The sequence below is a fragment of the Eutrigla gurnardus genome (assembly GCF_963514095.1).
Source record: "Eutrigla gurnardus genome assembly, chromosome: 22".
Lineage (NCBI taxonomy): Eukaryota > Metazoa > Chordata > Actinopteri > Perciformes > Triglidae > Eutrigla > Eutrigla gurnardus.
In genome coordinates this window covers 2,985,413-3,007,868 of record NC_139933.1, presented here as the reverse complement: position 1 = coordinate 3,007,868, position 22,456 = coordinate 2,985,413, and the positions used below count along the sequence as shown (strand labels likewise).

General features: G+C 42.9%; 1 protein-coding gene across 1 annotated transcript in view; it reads right to left on the bottom strand.

The window, feature by feature from the left end:
- jmjd1cb (jumonji domain containing 1Cb) overlaps positions 1–22,456 on the bottom strand; it is an 80,597-nt gene that overhangs the window by 17,695 nt on the left and 40,446 nt on the right. Inside the window, exon 4 of the mRNA XM_084040448.1 lies at positions 7,033–7,146. Coding sequence (XP_083896574.1) covers positions 7,033–7,146 — 114 coding nt within the window. The remainder of the gene's footprint in view (positions 1–7,032; positions 7,147–22,456) is intronic.

Below are 22,456 nucleotides of genomic sequence, written 5' to 3'. Positions count from 1 at the left end.
ATACTAACTTATACTCAGCTATAGTACTCACTTATATACTAACTTATACTCAGCTATAGTACTCACTTATATACTAACTTATACTCAGCTATAGTACTCACTTATATACTAACTTATACTCAGCTATAGTACTCACTTATATACTAACTTATACTCAGCTAGTATAAGAACAGAAGGGCAGTTGTTTGGAATTCACTATGGAACAACAACAAAAAGGCCTTTCACACACACACACACACACACACACACACACACACACACACACACACACACACACACACACACACACACACACACACACACACACACACACACACACACACACACACACGCACACACACACACACACACACACACACACAGCAAAGATGGAACCCATCAGTCTTGCTGTGTTGTTTAAAAGTCCTCAGCACTCAAACACACACACAAATAAACCATATACATAACAAAGAGAAACCAAACCGCAGTCATCACATGGTAGCACACTCAGCTGTGTGTGTGTGTGTGTGTGTGTGTGTGTGTGTGTGTGTGTGTGTGTGTGTGTGTGTGTGTGTGTGTGTGTGTGTGTGTGTGTGTGTGTGTGCAGTTCAATTGAGGTTATTGTGGAGAATCACATGTAAATCATAGATGAAATGTTTTTATTCTACGACAGAATGAACAGTTAACCCTCGCCTGTCTGTCTCTCTTTAAGTCTCTCTCTGGCTGCCTGCCTCTCTCTTTAAGTCTCTCTGGCTGTCTCTCTCTCTCTGGCTGTCTGTCTCGTCCTGCTGCAGTGTTCTACTTTTCCAGCCTTGTTCAGCTCTAAATTAAAGCCTATAAATAGCCCAGAGGAATGCAGCGCTGCAGAGGTCAGCACAAACCTCTCATATATTCTCACAACGTGTCCCTCTCATGATTTCTCTGTTCTCCATCGATCCAGTCGATTCCACAGTTCAACGTTCGATGAACGGCCGTGTAAACAGGATGTTGATGCGGCGACCCCGGACTGACCTCACACATAAAACAGTCAGAACAGAACTCTGATATTTAGAATATTCACTTCGGAAACATCTAGATTAGGGATTACAGCTAATTATAGCAAGCTCACACCAAATATGTACCCATTTAATTGAGTCTCACAGCTTCATCTGATGGATGGACTCAAAGTGAAAGTAAAACCCTAAAATAAATCACGCTCCTGTGCTGCCGCTCCGTGTTGGAGGTCTATTCTGCACCGCTGCCATCTATTCTGGTTTACCGTCGGCCCTGTTTAGACACTGTACACGCATGAGACCACGTTACCAAGGCAACATGGTCACCATGACCACCGACTGGTCTGTTTTCATCAGGACTGGAGGGAGATGGAATATGAGCGCAGAATCAAGTGCATGAAAACAAAGATTCAACCACAAATCCCAAACGGGATTGGAGCCGGATTAAAGGGTGGGTCATATGAAATATATAATATAGAACAAAACTGGTTTACATGCTGTCATATTAAACAAATAAGTATCTACTTATGGAGAAAACAACCATACAGAAATGTTGATATTTAAAGGAATATTTCACCCCTCAATTGCTCCCCCTGTGATACCTTCTCTTTTACCTGGAATAGAACAGAACGTTTATCACAACCTAAACAAACAATTACTTTAAATGGACTGTTTTAGTAGCTAACAACTCATTAAATCCAACATAAAACTCTAAACATGGACCTCTTTGCATGATGCCTCTCTGTGCCGACCCGCGTGGACGGTTGGTTTCAATGGACTGTTACAAAATGTAAAAAGCTATTCCGGTTAAGTACGAGTTAAAAAAGGGTGTTTAATCCAGGACGTGACACGCTCACAACTCACACCAATCCTTTTATGATCTGCTAATTAAAACTACGTTATGCATAACTGCTTTCATTGTTGTCGTTTGTATTTCTATGATTCAAGGCTATTTTGTTGCTCACACACACACACACACACACACACACACACACACACACACCGCAGTGACACGAGGCCGACTCCTGCACCAGATAATTAGCAGCATAACACACACACTGGATATATGGAGACAAAGACAGATGGCGTGTTAAACACGACAAACACACTTCCTTTCAGGGATTATGCTCGTTGCCGTGGAGACGCCGATGCACGAGGGAACAAGTTGTGGGAGAGAGAGTTTCTGATTATTGTTCTTTTAGCGCTGATGGTCATATTGTTGCTCGGGTATTAAAATACAGTCATATATTAATGTGATATGCTGTAGCTGTGGCCTGGTGTCTATTTCATGTATCACTGAGCCCAAAATACATCTTAGAAGAGGCTCCACAAACCAGTCTGACATTATGGCAACTGCAACGCTGCAGGCGGGAGCTCCCATCAATTTGTCTACATTTCTGTTGTTGGTTTCTTCTGTTTATCACAGGAGACTGAATGACAAGAGACAGAGACCAGACTGGACTAGAGGAAGGGGCCAGAAATGCTGAACTCGAGGCTTCAAAAAGCGTAGAAAACAAAACATTAAAAGCAGTGGAAAGAAACACATGTACGAAATAATAATAATGAATAAGCTCCTGCATGATACCCTTTTGTGGTACACGGTTACATCATTTCCCTAGAAACACCTGTGTTTGTCTCATCTCCAGTCAAAATCTACAGAGAACGGCCTCCTGTTGATAATCCACCACTCCCAGATGTCATTTCACCCCGGCCCAAATCAGTTGTCACCTGCTTAAAGGGGAGGCCCATTGTGGGTCGTTAGTGAGCCGGAGCAACCGGCATGTAAGCGATCCCTCTTCATGTGGCGGCCGTGTGAACCGACACCACAGGTGTCCCCGCGAGCGTGTCTGGGTCGGACGAATGTGTCAGCACACGCCGTGTTGTCGAGGGTCACGTGACACCGGGATTAAGTGTGTGACAGCAGGGACGAGGGGGGGGGGGGGGGATACGCTCTTATTGGATTCTGCAAATAGCCCCGACGGAGTTGAGAGTCTGAGAAGTATAAATAAAAAATGTCACTTCTTTGTATTTATATTTTTTTAACTGTCATGCCTACATTTTTTCTACCATTATTACTGAACAAAATCTCCTCTCTTCTGTGAAACTTGTGCCTACCGGTATTTATTTTTATATTTTATTACAATGCGACACATCTCTGTCCATTCCAGGTCTTTACTCCTAGTACGCACATTTATTGGTTTTAATTTCACACTTGGTTTGAGCAGTGGAAATGTATTGTTTCCCACGCCAATAAAGCACATTTTAATTGAATTCAATAAATGAGTGTGTGTGTGTGTGTGTGTGTGTGTGTGTGTGTGTGTGTGTGTGTGTGTGTCATTTGGTCAAACTGAGTCAGCACTAACAGTTTTATTCTCCCCCTCCTGTCCTGCAGCCTCAACACACACCATAACTTTCTAGCAACACACACACACACACACACACACACACACACACATGCACACACACAGACACACACACACACACACACACACAGACACACGCACACACACAGGCAGACAGACTTGAGCAGCAGGCTGGGTTGGCCCACAAAACAGTGACTTCATTGTGCAGTTTATGCCAAACAGATTGTAGCCCTCTCCCTCTCCCTCTCCCTCTCTCTCTCCCGTCCTCCTCCTCCTCCTCCTCCTCTTCCTCCCTCTGGTCTTCCTGTCCAACTGGAAAAACAGAGAGGGGGCGTGGCCTCGGCTTCACCGCTCAGAGTGAAGAGGGAGAGAGTGGAACTGTTTTTACTGCTCAGTGGGGCTCAAAGGTCTGCAGAAGAATAGGCAGCTCTGTGCGGGAATAGTGGTTTAAGAATGGAGGAGTGTGTGTGTGTGTGTGTGAGAGAGAGAGAGTGAGAGAGTGTGTAGGTCTCAAGTTTTTAGTGCCACAACTTTGAGGCCCCACTTTCACTTCAGATGGCTGCACTTAGCGCTGCTGCAGAGGTCGAGGGAGGGTAGAATGTGGGTGTGTGCTGGTAATTTCATTTATTGAAAAAGCTGTTTGGCTTGTTATCATGGAGGAGAGGAGGAAAAATAGAGCCTGGTTTTATTGTTTTAAATGTATCCTTTCTTTATGCAGGCTAACCCTTATGATTTATGATCATCTTATTAAAGATTGTTTGATTGTTTTAATGGCATTTTAAGCATGTTTTGAGGAGTGGTGAGTGAAATTAAAGCAGAATAAAGCCTTCTGGTGTAGGATGTGTCTATAAGTGCTGCAGGTATCCATCTGCTGCTCCAGCCTCTGTGCAGCAGAAACGCCGTGTGCAGTGAAGTGTGATGCTTTAATCGTGTTTCTGGGTGTGATGGAGCCATCTTGTTTCTCAGCAGCCATTACATCACACACTACAACTCTACAAGTTTATCTTTGGGCCCGTGGTGTGTTTTGTTGCTGCACTTTAAAGCTTTCTGTTTTTGTGTAGTGTATTTACAAAGCCGCTTGGTTTCACAGTGAAGCCAATTAAAGGCTGAAGCCCTCATGACCGGCTGTGCTCTGGGAGGAACCGTCGTCGTGAGACTTTGTTTATCCTTTATTTACGCAAGAAAAACAAGCTTATTTCAGATTATTTGACTGTTTTTTCACTAAACAGATGCGTCTTATCTCTGATGCAATAAAACACGATCACAATTCTGGCTTCCCACAATCAAACCAACATGATCGACTGCGATCAATATCAAATCAACTACTTCCTTCACCAACAGCCAGCCACCGGGGGGCGCTCCAGATGTTTTGGCTTCACTTTTAAGGAGCTGAGGTGTGTAACACTTTCCTGAATATGGAAAGTGCAACGTTTATTTAATTTATATAATATTTTTGTATCATTATATGTTTAGGAATGTAGCACAACATGGAAGTGAAAGTATGTGTAAATGTGAAAGTGCAACAAAGATATTCTGTCCCTAAAAATCAATTTATAATTGCGATAAATCCCAAAAACTGACCAAAATAATGATGACTATCATTTTGGCCATAATCCTGTAGCGTCATCGTGCAGCCTTGCCAGCCAGACTCCAAACATGAACTGTGTGCCGACAACAGCAACGCCAGAATGATAAACCAGACATACAAATGAATAGTCAAAATACACTTAAAACACTAAAAATAGCAGCAATACATCAAGAATTACTCCAAAAACAATGCTAGCATGAGGGAGGCCATTAAAACATTCTGTCAGACGTATCATAGCGCAGCACATCTTGTGCATTTATAGAGATTCGTTGTCAACCGTCGAGCAGCCAGAGGAGAACATGGAAAGTGAATCTGTTAAATCCCCCTCGGCGTGGACATGCAGGGAAAAAGAGAAGCGAGAAAAAACCCTCAAATGTCAGCATAGAAAGTAGCAGCCGCAGTAAAACTACTGCACACATTCAAAGCATGAGTCACCAGAGGACACAGCAACAGTGGGCTGACTTCTGATTGGCTGCAAGTAGAGGACGACTATGAAAAAAAAAGTCCCTCTCTTGGTATTTGGACTCGTCTTAAGCACACACGCACACACACACACACACACACACACACACACACTCTGATGACTGATGGCGAGAGTGCATAACACAGTCTTCCCGTCTGGTTGACACTGAGTGGAACACAGTGTTCCAGCCAGCACAATGCAACAAGCTGTGTTCAGCTGCACAGCGTCTCACACACACACACACACACACACACACACACACACACACACACACACACACACACACACACACACACACACACACACACACACATATACACACACACACACAGCAAGCACAGAAGCATACATCGCTGTGATTTACTGCCAGTTGTGATGCAACAGTATCCATTGTGTTTATGTGCTCATCAGTATGAGTCGGTCGTGAGCATCCATGTGTAAAATCACTCAGGAGGACGGAAGTCGGCTTCATATTCACATTAAAGCCCGGCCGTGTCACATCCATATGGAGCGGCCGACGACGCCGCTCCGTGGCTGCAGCGTCCGGCCTCACCACGGATTGTGAATGACTAACGCCGAGTTAGTTCTGTTCATCTGCTTGAGCCAACAGAAACCACTTTCACGACAGCAGGTGGCTCTGTTTGGGTTTGATTTCATAGCGTTTAAATGCTCCGAAAAACCAGTGCCATTTAGCCGTCGCTGCTTTAATTAGCCAGCTTCCTCCCCTCCGTTGTGAGCGTGGGGTCGAGTATTTCTAGAGGTTCATTCTAACCCGCTGCTTCCACAATGACTTTCTAAATAAAAGTATTTTTATAATCCCTTCACGAGCTCTTGGATCTTCCTTGGGCTCGGTTTAAAAAAAAAAAAATGCACACAATTATACGCACAATAAAAATGGCCAGCTTTTTAAAAAAAAACTGTGCTCCAACAAAAAGCTCCAAAAGAAGCAGACTCTGAACGTTTTTAAATGACAGCTGAAAACCTGTGTATTTAACTAATAATCTTCTTCTTCTTAATGGGATCTGTTCCAGCATCATTTTTAGCATCTACTGTGCTTTTATTATCTTATTTTCGTGTTCATCTGCCATTTGCTTAGGTGACTTTGCACCATGAAGGTGTTTAGGAAACATTTTTTGTGTGTCAGTGTTTTTCCTTTTTATGCATTTACCACTAAAGTGCTTTCAGTTTCACATCATTTTCACAGAGAAGTGAAACACTTTATTAAACGCATGCAAACTGCAACATGTGCACATGTAGCGGTAGCTTCATATCTACCTAGCTGACACGACCGTGGTACAATAGTGTACGTGCAAATAAGTATGCACTCCAAGTAAGTTAGTAAATACACGTTCACCAAGCCTCTTGGCAGGTTTTAGATGTAAGGATGTAACAAAGTATTGTAGGTCGCAATATTTTGTGATATTGTATTAGATTCTATTCTATTCTCTTCCATTTTTATTGCGTAGTTTAAGAAAATCAAACATTATAGCATAATGGCAGATCTCACAATAACCGGGAGGCGGTTTGTTACAGACGGCTTCATAGTTGGAAGTTACAAAGGTCACTTGAACAGAAATCCAGTAATCATCAGTCATTCAAAACGGGGGCTTGAAGGCCTTTGAGTGTGTAGACGGGTGTGATGCTTACCTGGTACGGTTGGAAGGCTGAATGGTCAGACAGGAAGTCCAGCTGTCGGTCTAACAAGAATTCCACCGCCGTTACTGAGGACAACAGGCTCTTCCCCACCACTGCCTTAAACGCCTGCACACACACAAACACACAACATGGTCAGCAACGGCTCAGAAACAACATGTTCTCATATGATCAATCATGCAAACATCACATCACAATCAATGGAGGGCGAGGCATTTGGAGAATTCATCAATTCCATCATATCTATATGAAATAAACAATGCAGGATCATGTGTTTTGGAGCTCCAGTGCTTTATGACAAACAACAGCATTTATTTTGTTGAATCCATTAAATGTTATCAGTACGTTGAATTAAGGAGCAGGCTTGAAAGCAGACAAACATTGGGAAGGGATATCAGCTGATCAGCGGCTGCATGGGTCACATGATCAAAATATGGCAATAAAGTTTGTCAAGGCCAACAGAAAATAAAATAAAAAATATTAACAACACAAAATAAAACTTGATGGATATAACCCTTCAAAATGAAGCCACAAACGTCCTAATAAAGCCGTTTTCAGCCTCTCAAATATGTTGATTTCCTGCTTTTCTCTGATAGTAAATTGAATATCTTCAGGTTTTTTTAACTGACAAGACATTTAAATCATCACCTTGGACTTTGAGAAACTAGACGTTTTCCCACTATTTTTCACACCAAACAATTTACGGAGAAAATAATCAGCAGATGAACCGATAATGAAAATAATCGCGCGGACCAAAATGTCAGAGAAGTGATGCAGATAGAGCGGAGGAGGAATGAAGGCAGGGAGATGAATGACAGAGCAATGGAGGAGATTAGAGGGAGGACATGATGAAACGAGGCAGAGACGGTTGGTGGAGAGAACCAGACCGAGCGGGGACAGAAGCTCCAGAGTGATGAATAAATTAATAAGTAGAGGAAGGCTGACACTTCAAAGGCAGTACACTCCACTTTGATGCTTCACACACACACACACACACACACACACACACACACACACACACACACACACACACTGTGATGACGGCTGTCAGCCTGCAGCCGCCTGAGCTCAGCTGTTACTGCACACACACACACACACACACACAATTTTCCTCCATATTTCCTCTTCATATCCATCTGGAGCCGATGGGAATGCAGCGCAGTCAAACTATTTATGGCTATATTCATCATTGTGGAGAGGATGTCTTAACCGCCATCGCATCACTTCTTATTTACTATTTTAGAGGCTGATATCCGTCACGAAGAGAGAGGAGAGCAGCAGCAGACGAGTGTGTGTGTGTGTGTTGGTGAGTGTGTAGCCCAGGCTGCTGCTGTGATTTATGGTTACATAACAAGGTCAGTCTGATAGAGAGATGAGAGATTAGAAGTGAGAAACATGACCACTGTGACCCGCCGTACAACACACACGGCAGGAGCACATTTGCAAGCTCAACATGATAGAGTGTGTGTGTGTGTGTGTAGCTCTATTCCTGTCCGTCTATACGCATCACATTTCCCAGCCTGAATGCAGCCGGCAGCACGGAACGTTATTCTGGAAATCATTTGGATGTATTTAAGAGTCTAAACATGTTCTTCAGAGTGTCATTAGGCCCCGATCAGCTGGAGCAGGTCTCAGCAGCCTTTTGTAATTGTCGTCAATGAGGCTGAAGTGTTTTTGCAGGAGGGGCCTCCGAGTGGAAACATCATCATGCTGTGTTGACACCAAAACGCAAAGCAAATTTGCACCTCACGTTTCACACGCGAGGTCGACCGGGGGGATCATTTGTGTTTATTTGCGGCTCTCGTGGCTAGACTCGCCGGAGAGGAGGAGGAGGAGGAGGAGGAGGAGGAGGTGGGGCTTACCTCCATGTAGACACCCAACAAGGTTTCATCAATTGTGGAAATGTCTAATTTAAACTGCACTGTGAATTATTTGGTAAATTCAAGTCTTGGTTAGTGTTAGCACTTATTCAGTGGTTGCAGTTGCCTAGCAACAATAAAAAAAAAGATGCCTACGGTATGTCTATAACAAAAGAAGGCAGTACATTCTCAACCTGATCAAGGCGTTAGAAGACTGCAGTGACATTATGAGAACGTTACGCACACTAACGATCGTATTCAGGAGGATTAGGATGTTTGAATAGAACATGAGTCACCTGCTTCACCACAAGAGCAACACCTGCATTCATCTTCTGCACATCGACCATCACTACATCGTATCAGAGGGGATGATAAACCACTTCTCTCCTGGATATCCAGGATTGTAAAAGGCGGGATACGTAGTAGTCGAGGTAGTATAATTGTTGTAATATCCTGTTTATTATAAAGTGTTTAGGTGTTTGATAAACTTCCGCTCTCCTTGCTTTTTCTTAACAAAGCTATATTTCTTCTGATTTGGTTGTTTACGTGTGAAAAAACATGTCTAATAGACAATGTAACAGTTTATCATCTCAATGATACACACTCTTCAGAGTAAATGGAAGTGAAGGGGACAGTTAACAGAGACTGTGTACTCAACTATACCCTTCTGTCTTCTGCTAAAGATGTAAACAGACGCGGGGCAGATTAAATATTTAAACTCCAGCAAGAAATTGATGTGACGTGTCGTAAAAGCCAGCGTTGAGATTCTCCTCCCGAATCCTAAATGGTGCAAACAAATGTGGTCTCCTGTAGTCTGTGGTCCCCCAGAGGTCTAGATAGTAGCTCATCTTAGTCCAGACCAGAACATGTGGAGGAACCAGAGACTGTCTGTGGTCCCCCAGAGGTCTAGATAGTAGCTCATCTGAGTCCAGAGACCAGAACATGTGGAGGAACCAGAGACAGTCTGTGGTCCCCCAGAGGTCTAGATAGTAGCTCACATTAGTCCAGAGACCAGACCAGACCATGTGGAGGAACCAGAGACTGTCTGTGGTCCAAACAACAAGGTCTCTGCTGTATTTATGTCTAGATGACCTTATTTGGAGTGTTGATGGAGCAGCTACAATGTTAGCATAGCCTAGCACCATCAACCAGACTCCATTCAGAAAACAAGCACTTTAAAAGTTTGCTTGTCCTCTTGCAGACAGAGTTAACAAAGCATGAATTCAGACTTCTTTATTAATCATCATCAATATGCAATGATTTCAGCATATTTTTATCCATTTGTTGTCATTAAATCACAGTTAAATTGTTTATTTTGTTGCTTTTGTGTTAATTGCTAAACCTCCCCTTTGCTAACTTTAAGAGCTAAATAAATACCACAAAAAAAGACTACAAATAATAGCACAGCAGGAAGTCAATTTTGGTTCTGCTGATGATGGGCAGACGTGTTCTGCTTATATGTGCTGCATTCATCTCAGGATACGTGGAAACAGAGACTCCTCATTACGAGATGAAAGATATTCAAATGTTTCATCATTTCTTCTCATGTCCTCTCTCGCTTTCTCTCTCTCTCTTCAACTGAAAGGACATGACAGTTCCTCCATCCTCTCCAAAATGACTTGTCCACACATACGCACACAGACAGACACGCACACACACACACACACACATCCCACTCAACCGCAATTGGGTCACATCTGCCAGAGTGTTGCCAGGAAAAAAACATTCTATCACTGCGTATTTCCAGACCGGCAAGCAGGAGAGACACACTCACTGTCAGAACACAACGCACATTTAAAACCAGCGGACCGACATGGAAACGTGTGTCTCCGTTAGACCATTATGAAAATATCAAGGCACGAATAAAAAATATAATCCTTTATCGTCCCACTCCTAGTCTTCATAAAGATCACCACAGACAAAACACAGCTTTGTTCAAGGACAGACACGTGTGTGTGTGTGTGTGTGTGTGTGTGTGTGTGTGTGTGTGTGTGTGTGTCTGTGTCTGTGTGTGTGTGTGTGTGTGTGTGTGTGTGTGTGTGTGTGTGTGTGTTGCATAATTGATAAGGCAAAGTGCAGCAAGAAGAAGGCGATGATGAAGAAGATCACTTAGTGACCTCAAGAGGCAACACACACACACACACACACACACACACGCACACACACACACACACACACACACACACACACGCACTTATCTGTCAGAGTGAGAGGTATATCTGTAAATCATGTTACAAGAAGGCTATTTGTTGTTGTTTTTGTTACTAATGAGTGGTGAAGGGAGGTGGGTGCTGGGTGTCACCTGACATGTAATCTACCATCGGCGTGTAGCGGGTGCTCACCCAGGATGTTAGCACCTTTAATTACATTATCAGGAAATCATATAATTAAGTGGTGAAGGTAGAACACCCACCAGGATAAAGTATATTACAGGTGCACCAATATTCACTATATGTGGTATTCAAAGGCCGATATAGTAATGATATGTTGGAGCAGGTAAAAACCTAATCGGCACAAATCAAGAGCTGACAGGAGGAACGGGAGGATTTAGGATTTGATCAAGCAAACAATAAGTTAATCGTGATGAATTTCCATTATCAGGATAATCATCATCACAACTGACTGACAGCTCTTTAATGCTTCTGATGTGTGTGTCACGTTCTCTGATTAATATGTGATTATAAGCGTAATAAGTGTGTCAGTACAAGAAAATCTCAACAAGGTTATCGGTGTAAATAAATACTGTCGCACACTTTTTAATGGACTTAATGAACTGAGTCAGAATCACAGAGTTTTACTCCAAACAGCTCAACAGTAAGAACCTCGATCACATGACCAAATTCACCCCAAAGAACAACCATTTAAAAAAATGTAGGTCATGTAACGTTAATGTCAAACAGCAGAATGAGTCAGCGGTTAATCACATGATAATTATTTGAGGTGTGATGGAAGTGGAACGTCAAAGAGGAACTGAGGGAACAACCTGAAAGTAACAACTGACAGCTGCAGTCAAATGTTATTTATAACCTGCAGCTGTAGTAACGTAAGCACAGGTGAGGAGGGTCATTTGTTTATGATGCTTGAGATTTTATCACTTTCATTTTCAGTGACAAACAATCAAATAACTTTCCACTAGATGATCATAAACCAGAAGGTCTGCCTGTATTCACCATGACAGTGAGCTAAACAGCTGAAACTGAAGCCACGCCCCTTTTTATTAGTGGAAAGAAAAAACTGACGATCCGGTGTTTAAACTGTAAGTCATTCCTTGTGTTTTTTACAAGTGTATTAATTAGTGTGCAACGTGGCCTGAAGCTGATCGTTTGCAACACCTATACATATAAATCATGTTTGATTGGCCCTTCAGTCCACAAGTGGATCAATGACCCCGATGCGGTGGCTGGATGTTATTTATCCGGATCTCCATTCATATTTCATCGAACCGGCAGGTATCGATAAGCTAAGTGTAAATAACCAACCTACTGTTTATATTGAGATTTACACTGTATGAGTGCACCGCAGCCTCCCATATATCCATCCATCAGCATCATTTAGCTTTCTCTCCTTATGGTCACATTTCCCCCAAAAGGGGGCGTGGCCTCGTTGAAGCTCCTCCAGCTGTTTTTCAAAGGCTCAGTCGTCCTGAGTGAACATGGACGAGGCCTTTCATATGCAATAAAAGTCGTGGATTTGTCTCCTCAAAACAGATACTATAAATCAAAACTGAAATATCCCCCACTGTGAGCAGACATCAAACGCCCCACCTTCACTCTCTGATCACACACGAGGAAACGAAGTGAACCTAGCGAGGATTTGGGTGGGGGGGAAATAACCTTTTCAGCTCTACAATCTACAGGATTTCTCTATTAATTGGTTTATATATATATATATATATTTTTGGAATCGCTCCAACAGCACCATCTGCCCTTCAGTTCACACTACAAATGATCACAAGCTAGAATTCGACAACGCTGTGGTGCAGATGAGTTGTAGTGGGGAGGTTTAGGAGAAGCAATGCATCTTCAGAGTGTTACAGGCGAGGCAGCAACACACACACACACACACACACACATATACACACACACACACACACACACACACACACACACACACACACACACACACACACGCGTCGACATCTAGAGAGAACAGATTAGAACGACCACACAGTCTATTCTGGGAAACGTCCACAGCTCCCAGGCACTTTGTTGCTCCGGTCTCACAGGTCCGATTCAACTCTGGATTTCGATGGAAAAACCGACGGCAGAGAATATAAATCTGCAACATTACCTCTCTCCTCCGTCTCCAAGCAACGTCAAGGAGCAATGGCTCTGAAGAAAAACACTTGACAAAACTAGCTTTGATCCGACGAGCAGAGGGAGAGGCAAGAAGAGAAAAGGGAAGGATGACGAGAGTAAAAATAAAAAAAAACAGGGGGCAAAGAGAAGGGAGAGCGTGTGGTTTCTTCTTGTGGTAAGAAAAAAAGACAGATGGCCAAGAGGGAGAGAGAGAAAGCAGAGCAGAGGACGAGCTACACAGCCGACATTTTAACTGCTGCTGACGCAAGGAGGGGGAGAAAGGAGAGAGGGAGGGGCGGAGGGAGGCAGGGCCGGCCGACACACACTTCCTCCCTCTCTCTCTCTCTCTCTGTATGTGGCAGGCTCGCTCGCTCTTACTCACCACGCTCTTTGAATTTCTCTCCCTGCTCCTCTCCAGCAATCTGTCTCACTCCCCCCTCCTCTCTCTTCCAATGTATTGCTTTACTGACACTCGTTTCCTTCCCGACACTTACTGTGTCAAGACAACACACCGGGAGAGTCAAAGCTTTAACAATAAACTATAAATCTTCATCTTCAAGGGTTTAAGAATGAACCCTAGCTTCCATACTGACGTGGTGGATAGTTGAGCTGCTATTCAAAAATACTTTTTAAATCCTTTTAGATCCGAAGAAAAAATGTCATATCTTGTTTTTCTCTTTATTTTACAAATATGCGTTAAAGAATGTGTTAAAACACAACTACGTACAGGATTTTATCACAGGAAAACAAGGATAAGACCAGGTGGCAACCTCTTCTGAAAAGTGAAGCCAACACTGACGTGCCTTGAATCTGCTTTCTCTCTGCTGGCCACCAGGGGGCGACTCCTCTCTGGTTGTATAGAAGTCTATGAGAAAATGGTCCTACTTCTCTCTTGATGTATTATCTCAGTAAACATTGTAAACATGAGTTTATGGTCTCAATCTCTAGTTTCAAGTCTTCTTCAATCCAGCAGGATGTTCATTTAGTACATTATGAACAATTATTTAGATCTGAACCGCTGAACCCCGACACACACAAACACACTCTCAACAATCACCTTTGAACTCATCAGGTGACCACAAACCAGCTCTGATTAATCAGTTCAATGCTCAGCAGATTTGCACTCTACTACTGTAACACACACACACACACACACACACACACACACACACACACACACACACGCACACAGTTGTGCAGTAAAAGCCGGTGGTCCATCTGCTCCACCGACGCAGGATTAAATCTATATTCACCCACCTGTTATAAAACCAGACAACAATGCAAACAACACAATCCCAAGCGCGTTAACAGCTACATGTGTAGAACAACATGCTTGTCGTGGTGGAGGGAGGAACATGTCTGTCTCCATGACACCGGCATCGAACACACGGAGGCCTTAAAGCAGCGAGGACAGAAGCCCCTCCTGTGTTCTGCTTCTGTTCTGGGAGATTGATGTGATTTTCCTGCAGCCCCGGCTGCCATAAAGGTAAGCTATAATTACACATGCACACACAGATCCACAGGAGGCAGGAGATTACAGTAGACCAGCTCCATCTGCTCAGGGGAGAGAAAGGGGAGGATTTTTTTTATTGACCCAATTTCCACACAAAAAAAAACACAAAAAAAACCCCTCCATCTCAAACAGTTGACTAGTTTCCTCCCCGGCCTGCTAACGATCTCACGAGGAAGGCACAAGCCCCGGACTGTTCCAGCAGCTCCGTGGATGACGTACGTGTACTCCAGCAGCAACACACGGCAAGACAAGCGGTGTTACACATACAGCACAATGGTGAACACAGTGTAGAGACACAGCTGTCTGAAGGGGAGAGCTGCATGTGACCACACACACACACACACACTGTTCTCATGTCATCAAAAACAGAGCCAGTGACCAGATAACAAGATGCCTGCTGATAGCTGTTGGTGAGCATGTGTGTGTGTGTGTGGGACATTGTTGCTAGGTAACATAGAAGGACTTGAGTGGTCTGAAAAGTCAAACAAAGATATTGCACTCAATCTTAATCTGTTTTTGTATGCTGCAGACGTTCCTCTATCAACTGTAACGCCGCCCGCTGTGAGTCTCTTATCATTGTGAGATGCAGCGAGAGCTCAAAATCCCTCGGCCTTCCACCGCAGCAACGCAACGCAGCTCCAGTTGTTGCACTCTGCACAACTGCATACAACGTCAATGCAAAGACAATGACAACGCAAATATATAAGCAAACATTTGCACGAAGTTGAATTGAGTTAGAGAGCGAGATATCAGTTTGTTTAGCTGGTGTATCTGAGACTTCACACAAAGGAAGCATCTTCATCTATGCCAGTCTATCAGATACCATGCTATCTTATCATTTATGCTACACAGGAACAACAACAACGAGACTCGTCTCTGCACACTGAACTACGACTACACACCTGGTTGAACATGATGCCACCATGTGAACAACAAATCTGTCTTCAATCTTATCTAAAAAAACAGTTTTTAGCTTTATTAACTAGAATTATTTATCTTTCTTTATGACGAGTTATTCTTTCTCGTTTCCTTGCTGGTTTATTACCTGCATGGATTTGTTTTTGTGAAGCACTTTGAGCTGCATTTTATGCTATAAAAGAAATAAAGTTTAGTATATGCTTCTTAATAATGAGCCGTTTAACTTCCAAACAAAATCCAAAGTACTATGATTTCTTATTTTACTTTAGGTTTATTTACCGTCATATCAAATTGGTATAAAAACTATAGACTTTCACTAGATGTGATTCCACTGCTGCATCCCGAGCATAATAATAATACTAATAATACTACTCATAATAATAATAAGGTTGCCATTAGGAAGCCGTCTGACTGACGTGAATCACTTCATCTCAGCCGTATTATCCATGAATCTCTGTGGGAAAATGAGTAGAAACTAATGAACAGAGACAAACGACACAAGCTTATGAATCACAAATCATCGGGTTTGTTTTGGGGAAGATATTTATAGCATATCGTCAGCCGGGGATACTTGCATCAAATCCTCCCCGCTGGCAGCAGCTACTGATAAAAACCTCCTCTGGAGTTCATTTCTATAAAGTATGACACACACACACACACACACACACACACACACACACACACACACACACACACACACTCAACATAAACAAGATCTGTGAAATTCCAGCCTCTCGGTCGGTCTGTCTGCGTCTCTCTTGCTCTGAAATTAGGGCAGAGGAGAGCTCTGCCAGATAATGTTGGTGTGTAGCAGCACACGGGCTCTGAGCCAGATCGCAGCATGAAAGTGTGTGTGTGTGTGTGTGTGTGTGTGTGTGTGTGTGTGTGTGTGTGTGTGTGTCCCATTAGTTCTAATGCTGGCTCTGCACCATTTGCCTTTGCTACAGAGGTGACAGACACACACTCTATCTAGTGGCGAGTTCAGCCGGCTGTCACCAGTTAAAGCACCTCCCCATTCAAAAGGCCAATACATGCACATGATATGAATCTGTTGTATTGATAAAGATTAAATAACCCAGTGTTTTTTTTTATGAATCCAGTCAAAATCCATATGAAGAGTATTAAAATCATTGGGCCATAAGGCAAGTACACTAGTGTTTTCCTTTAGCCCCGCCTCCCCCTCGGTCCAGTCTCAAGGTTTTAATTGGTTAATTGATTGGTCTTAACCTGTACTATTTATTGCATGTACAGCATATGAAAGAAAAGGCCTAAAAAGTGTTTAACTCTCTCCTACATGCTGCAGCACGGCCGACACCATCTCCTCTGAGCTTCTCTCATTCCCTTTGTTCCACTTCCACCCATCTCTCCCTCTGCCTTTGGGTGTCGGCCGGTCATTGGAATTCACTTTGTGTCTTTGACGGCAGTCTGCAGCGAAACGTCTTTAATGAGTTCACACAGCGCTGCCTGGGAGAGAGGCGTGGGGATGATGTAATATCTGGATCAGAGATGCAAGCGTGCCAGTAACGCTTAGTGTGAACAGAGAAGGGGCTCGGGAAGCGTAGATACAGGTGATCACGTCTATGCTTAAGATGTCACTGGAATCATTCATTTATTAAGGAACGAGCATTTTTATTGTGTCACAGATAAGAAGGAAAACAATCTTAATTAGGATCTCTCTGCATAAACGAATGATGAAAACAGAATTATTTTGTTCTGAGGTCTTTTTTATCTCCCGTCTAGCATCATAGTGAGCTAGACAGTATTTAGGTTTATCCTGATAATCAATTTAACGTTATTATTAAATCCTATATCGTCCCATCGTTAGTGAGTCAACCTCTTTGCTCAATTTAAATCTGATCATGCATCCCGATGCAAACTGACCCTTATCACACCAAGAAAAAATAAATACTACAACCGAAAGCAGTTATGGTCGAGTGCATGTTTTTGGTGTTAGTTGATGTTACACACATGAGCCAAGAAGTCATGTGAGGGCGTTGCTTCATTATTTCCTGTGCTGTTGTGTCATGCTGGCATTCTGCTTCAGTCACGTCATGAGTCAGGCCCGTGGGAGAGATGGGAGATGAGAGGTCTCCACTGATCAGTGTCACATCAGGCTGTCGTGTCGGAGACGCCACGGTCACCTTCATTAGCTGCAGGCTGATTTTGAAGGTAATATCAGGGAATTTAAGAGGGTTCCCCGTCTGTATTCAACACTTCAGCAGCGTTGGTGTTATTTACTACTACGCCACATATATTAAAGACCTATGTTGCATCAGAAGGTTATATCACTTCCTGCATGGGGGCAGCTGTCCTCACATTAAAAAGGTGCAACGCTGTGAGTGTGTAGGAGGAAGATGTGTCATCACAGACCACATGTCACACCCAGACTCAGAAGCAGAAGACATTCTACTCATCATTGTGGACCCTGAAGCAGCAGAGAAACCTGCAGAGACCAGTACGTGGTTCTCCTGTCTGGATGAGAGCCACAGACCACAGAGGCTGCTAACAAACCCCATTTTAATGATGTATATATATATATATATATATATACTGTATACAGGATGTGGCCACATATGATTTCACAGGTTCAACTTGACAAACATGATGGTGCAACTTGCCCAACTTCCTCATCGTGATTCGTCTGAATCTGAGGCTGGTTTTTCTGGTTTTTGAAAAAAAAGTTTGGTTCAAATTTGCAATAAATTTGGATTGAAACCTGTGAAAACAACATGGACGCAATCTGCAGTTCCCCTCGGCTTTTTATGGAGCATCATAGAGTTTCAGCTCTTGTCCAGCGGTCTGGTCTGTTAACGTCACTGTTCTGGTTCACTCACTCTCATTGTGTTAATAAAAAAAAAACACTCTCATTGTGTTGTTGTCTTTCAGAGGAAGAAAACCTGCTGCTCTCTACCTGCTCAGCAGCAAACAGACAGTTAAGGCCCAAAACACACTGAAGGCAGTAATCGACGAGGCTCATTTGACACGTGTGTATTCAGGCTGCTACGGCTCGCTGCAGGCATCAGATCAGAAATGTCGACGCCACAGAACCAGCAGGAGTTCAGCAAAAGGCTGCTATTCAGGCAACATTTCTGTACATCACAGAGAAACCCGTCATTTTAACCTAAATGACGATGGTAAGAGTGCGTTTTATCCATAAAGTGGACAGGATTAAATCAGTGATATAACACAGACAGACGTTTAACTAGATCATGTGGGAATTGGCATCATGTGATCTGATGGAAGATGCAATGCACGTGAACACTGCTTACATTCTGGTCTGCAGCTAAAAACACCATAAAGATTCAATTCAAGTGGTTTGGAACACAACGCCGCAGAAGAAAAAAGTCAAATCTCCACGTCACGAGGAATCACTGAGAAATCTCTGTCTCAAATCTACTTTCAACCATTTTTCTTGTTGAAATAATATTTCAAGAATGATACAAACCACGCAAGTTAATCACAGATACAACATCAAATAAATATATAAACTTTAAAGAATAGTCAAAATAGTGTGAATGAATATGGGAAGACATTTCGAGTGTGTGAAGACGGCACACGGAAACACAGGAACTTCTTCTTCTTCTTTGGAGGAACACAATATAAAAGCCCATACCAATTTCACAATGACACATTTCCACACTTTAAAGTTGGAGCGTTTACATCGCTGCCACATGAGATTGTGGGAGAAGAAAATGAAGAGCGAAGACAGTAAAAAAAAAAAAAAAAAAAAGAGGCGACGGCAAAATCCTGCCTCACTAAACACCTTATCAGTCCTTCAGCAGACAGGAAACCCACACAAGACTCATTTCCTCCACACACACACACACACACACACACACACACACACACACACACACACACACACACACACACACACACACACACACACACACACACACGCACACACAGACACACACACACACACACGCACACACGCACAAACACACACACTCTGAAGTGAAGTGAATGGGGGGGCGAGCACTTCCTCATTTGTGAACAAAAACAATATGAAAGGAAAGCAGAGCAGTGACAGTCAGACATGAAGTGTGTGTGTGTGTGTGTGTGTGTGTGTGTGTGTGTCTGTGTGTAGTTGGGGCTGGGAATCAGTGATCAATAGCTTTGAGGTATTGACAGAAATATTCCAGTGACCACAGAGATATGACCTTATTTGGAGTGTTGAGTGAGCAGCTACAATGTTACCATAGCCTAGCACCCATCAACCAGACTCCATTCAGAAAACAAGCACTTTAAAAGTCGTTTTACACACAGACCTAACAAAGCATGACTTCAGACTTCTTACAAATGATTGTCATTATGTTCTTATTTGGGCATCCTTTTTTTTATCCGTTTATTGAAATTAAATCACAGCAAAATGGTTTAATTTGGGGTTCATAACCGCTGTAGTATTCTGCCTTTAGTCCAGGGGGGATTTGTCTGGGTAAGTACTGAGTTTACTGACAAAGACGCTAAGGAAGTCCATTACAGTCAGTTCATTACTATGAAAACAGAAATAGAAATAGATCTACGCAGCACTAAGCTTGTGACCTCCATGTGATACGTGGGCGTTATCAGAGAGTTGTAGTGTAGCAATACTTCCACATTTCAGGAATTAATCATGTAGAGACACTTATTAACAACAAATTAAACTGTAATTATGTATTATTATGTGTTATCACGTATGTATTCTATTATTATTATTATCATAATTCCATATTATTGCTGTGAGGTTTAATGTAGTTCCAGACTGCAGACATGACAGTGACTACATTCAGAAATGGAGGGCAGATGGGTAACAACCAGTTGCTAATACGTCTTATTGTGGTGATCAGATTACTGCATCCTCCTGCTGCTCCACCTCCAGCCAGTGCTGCAGCTGTCTCCACCACCAGCATCACATGATCTATTATTACTCTTACTGCCGCTCTCATTACGACCACAGATCCCCGATCGGTCTAGAGACAACTCCGGCTACTGATTGCACTCGTCCATCCGTTCCTCTGCGTCTCCCCTCCTCGCTGAGATCCGGCTGCTTTACTGCGTCTTTGTTGCTCCCAGCTCGTTTGCTGAGGAGGAGGAGGAAGAGGAGGAGGAGGAGGAGGATGTATAAACTACACAGCGGGCTCAGTGGATGTACAGCAGCTGGAGATGCATTTACTGCCCCGCTATGACTCCTGTCTGACATCAGCTTTAAAAAGGAGAGGTCATGACCTTCTAAACCACGTGTGGAGCTGGAACTACCGACTGATAAACATGTATGATTATTTAACGTTAAAAGGACGTTCATACGTGAACTGAATACTCTTTTAATTAACAATTAACTATGACTTTAATAACATGCATGTATATCAGGTTGCATGGGATGGAACATTAACTTTTAAATTCCATATTAACATACTGGCCAAAGCAATTCACGATATTATCTCAGTGAAAATGTGCTGGCATCACTCCACCTTACAGTTTGTGGAGAAACACTTTTTTATTGCCTCACAGCAAGAACGCATCTGTTTTTAGTGAAGATCGTAAATGAGAAATAAAAAATAATGGTTCAATAAAATGTAAAAAAGAACTAGCAGCATTGTGTCGGTCTGTTCTTTCAGATTATTCCTCGAGGCCTATTTTTTTTTTTAATCACGTTGTTTTTTCTATCGCGATCCACGAGAAAATAGTCCCATCCCTTATGAGTTGAAGAACGTCTGTCTGCAGAGTTCATTAAAACATAAAGAAATGAATGAATAATCTGTGAAAGACACAGAAAGAGTTGACAAGGAGTGTGTGTGTGTGTGTGTGTGTGTGTGTGTGTGTGTGTGTGTGTGTGTGTGAGACACATGGCTTGACTTATGTAACGACGTAATAACTAGACAAGCAATCAGCTGGTCTGTGTGTGAGGACTGATCTGCCTCTCCGTCTCTAGGTGTCAATAATAATCAGCGACTTTCATACAAGATTATATTTAATTAAAAACCGTCTCTATTTCATAGCGACGTCTCCGTATTCAGCCAGCGTCTCCCCTTTAAGAGTCCGTGCTCGGTGGGACGGTATCACAGCACCGTGTCCCGCTTAACGTTGTTATCTTATCTTTTATTATCTTATGTAAATCATATCCATATCGTTAAGTGCACTCTGGTGGAGTGAGGAGCAGAGTGAGGGTGAGCAGGCAGAGCGAGGAGGGAGAGGCCGGGTGACAGATCCTCGGAGAAGACAAGAGTTATTACGGATTTGAAAATTCACTCGTCAATCATGTTGATGAACGGTGGGCTCATTTTTATTGTAACATCTTACTTCTCATAGTTCAAATCGCATGAATATTGGCTCAGAACAAACAAATCCTCAATATACGATCTGATTGTCAGAAGATTATTTTCAATGCTTAACTGCTTTTAATCTAATCATTTAATTGTTGTTCATTCAAATTGAATGCATAATTAAACATGTTCTTTGCAGAAATCAGAGTGATGCGATGCTTCTGGAGGCTTGCGGCTGCATTTCCCACTCTGTCTGTCTGAACCAGACTTCGATGCTGTTGCTACGACAATAGCTGCAGAGAGGCAGCGATATGACGAATGAGTGGGAAAGGAGGAGCCAGACAGGGAGAAAAACAACCAGGAAAATGAATGTGTGTGTGTGTGTGGAAGTCTTTGAACTCTTATCTCCCGTGCGTGTGCCAGATGGTGCTCCGCTATTACATAATCAAAACAACAGCCGCTGTCAGGCGCACGACGCAGTGTCAAACATTTATCAACCCAAAATCTACCAGCAAACACTTTCGGCTGCAACTTAAAAATAACACGTCGACGACGGAGGTGTGTGTGTGTGTGTGTGTGTGTGTGTGT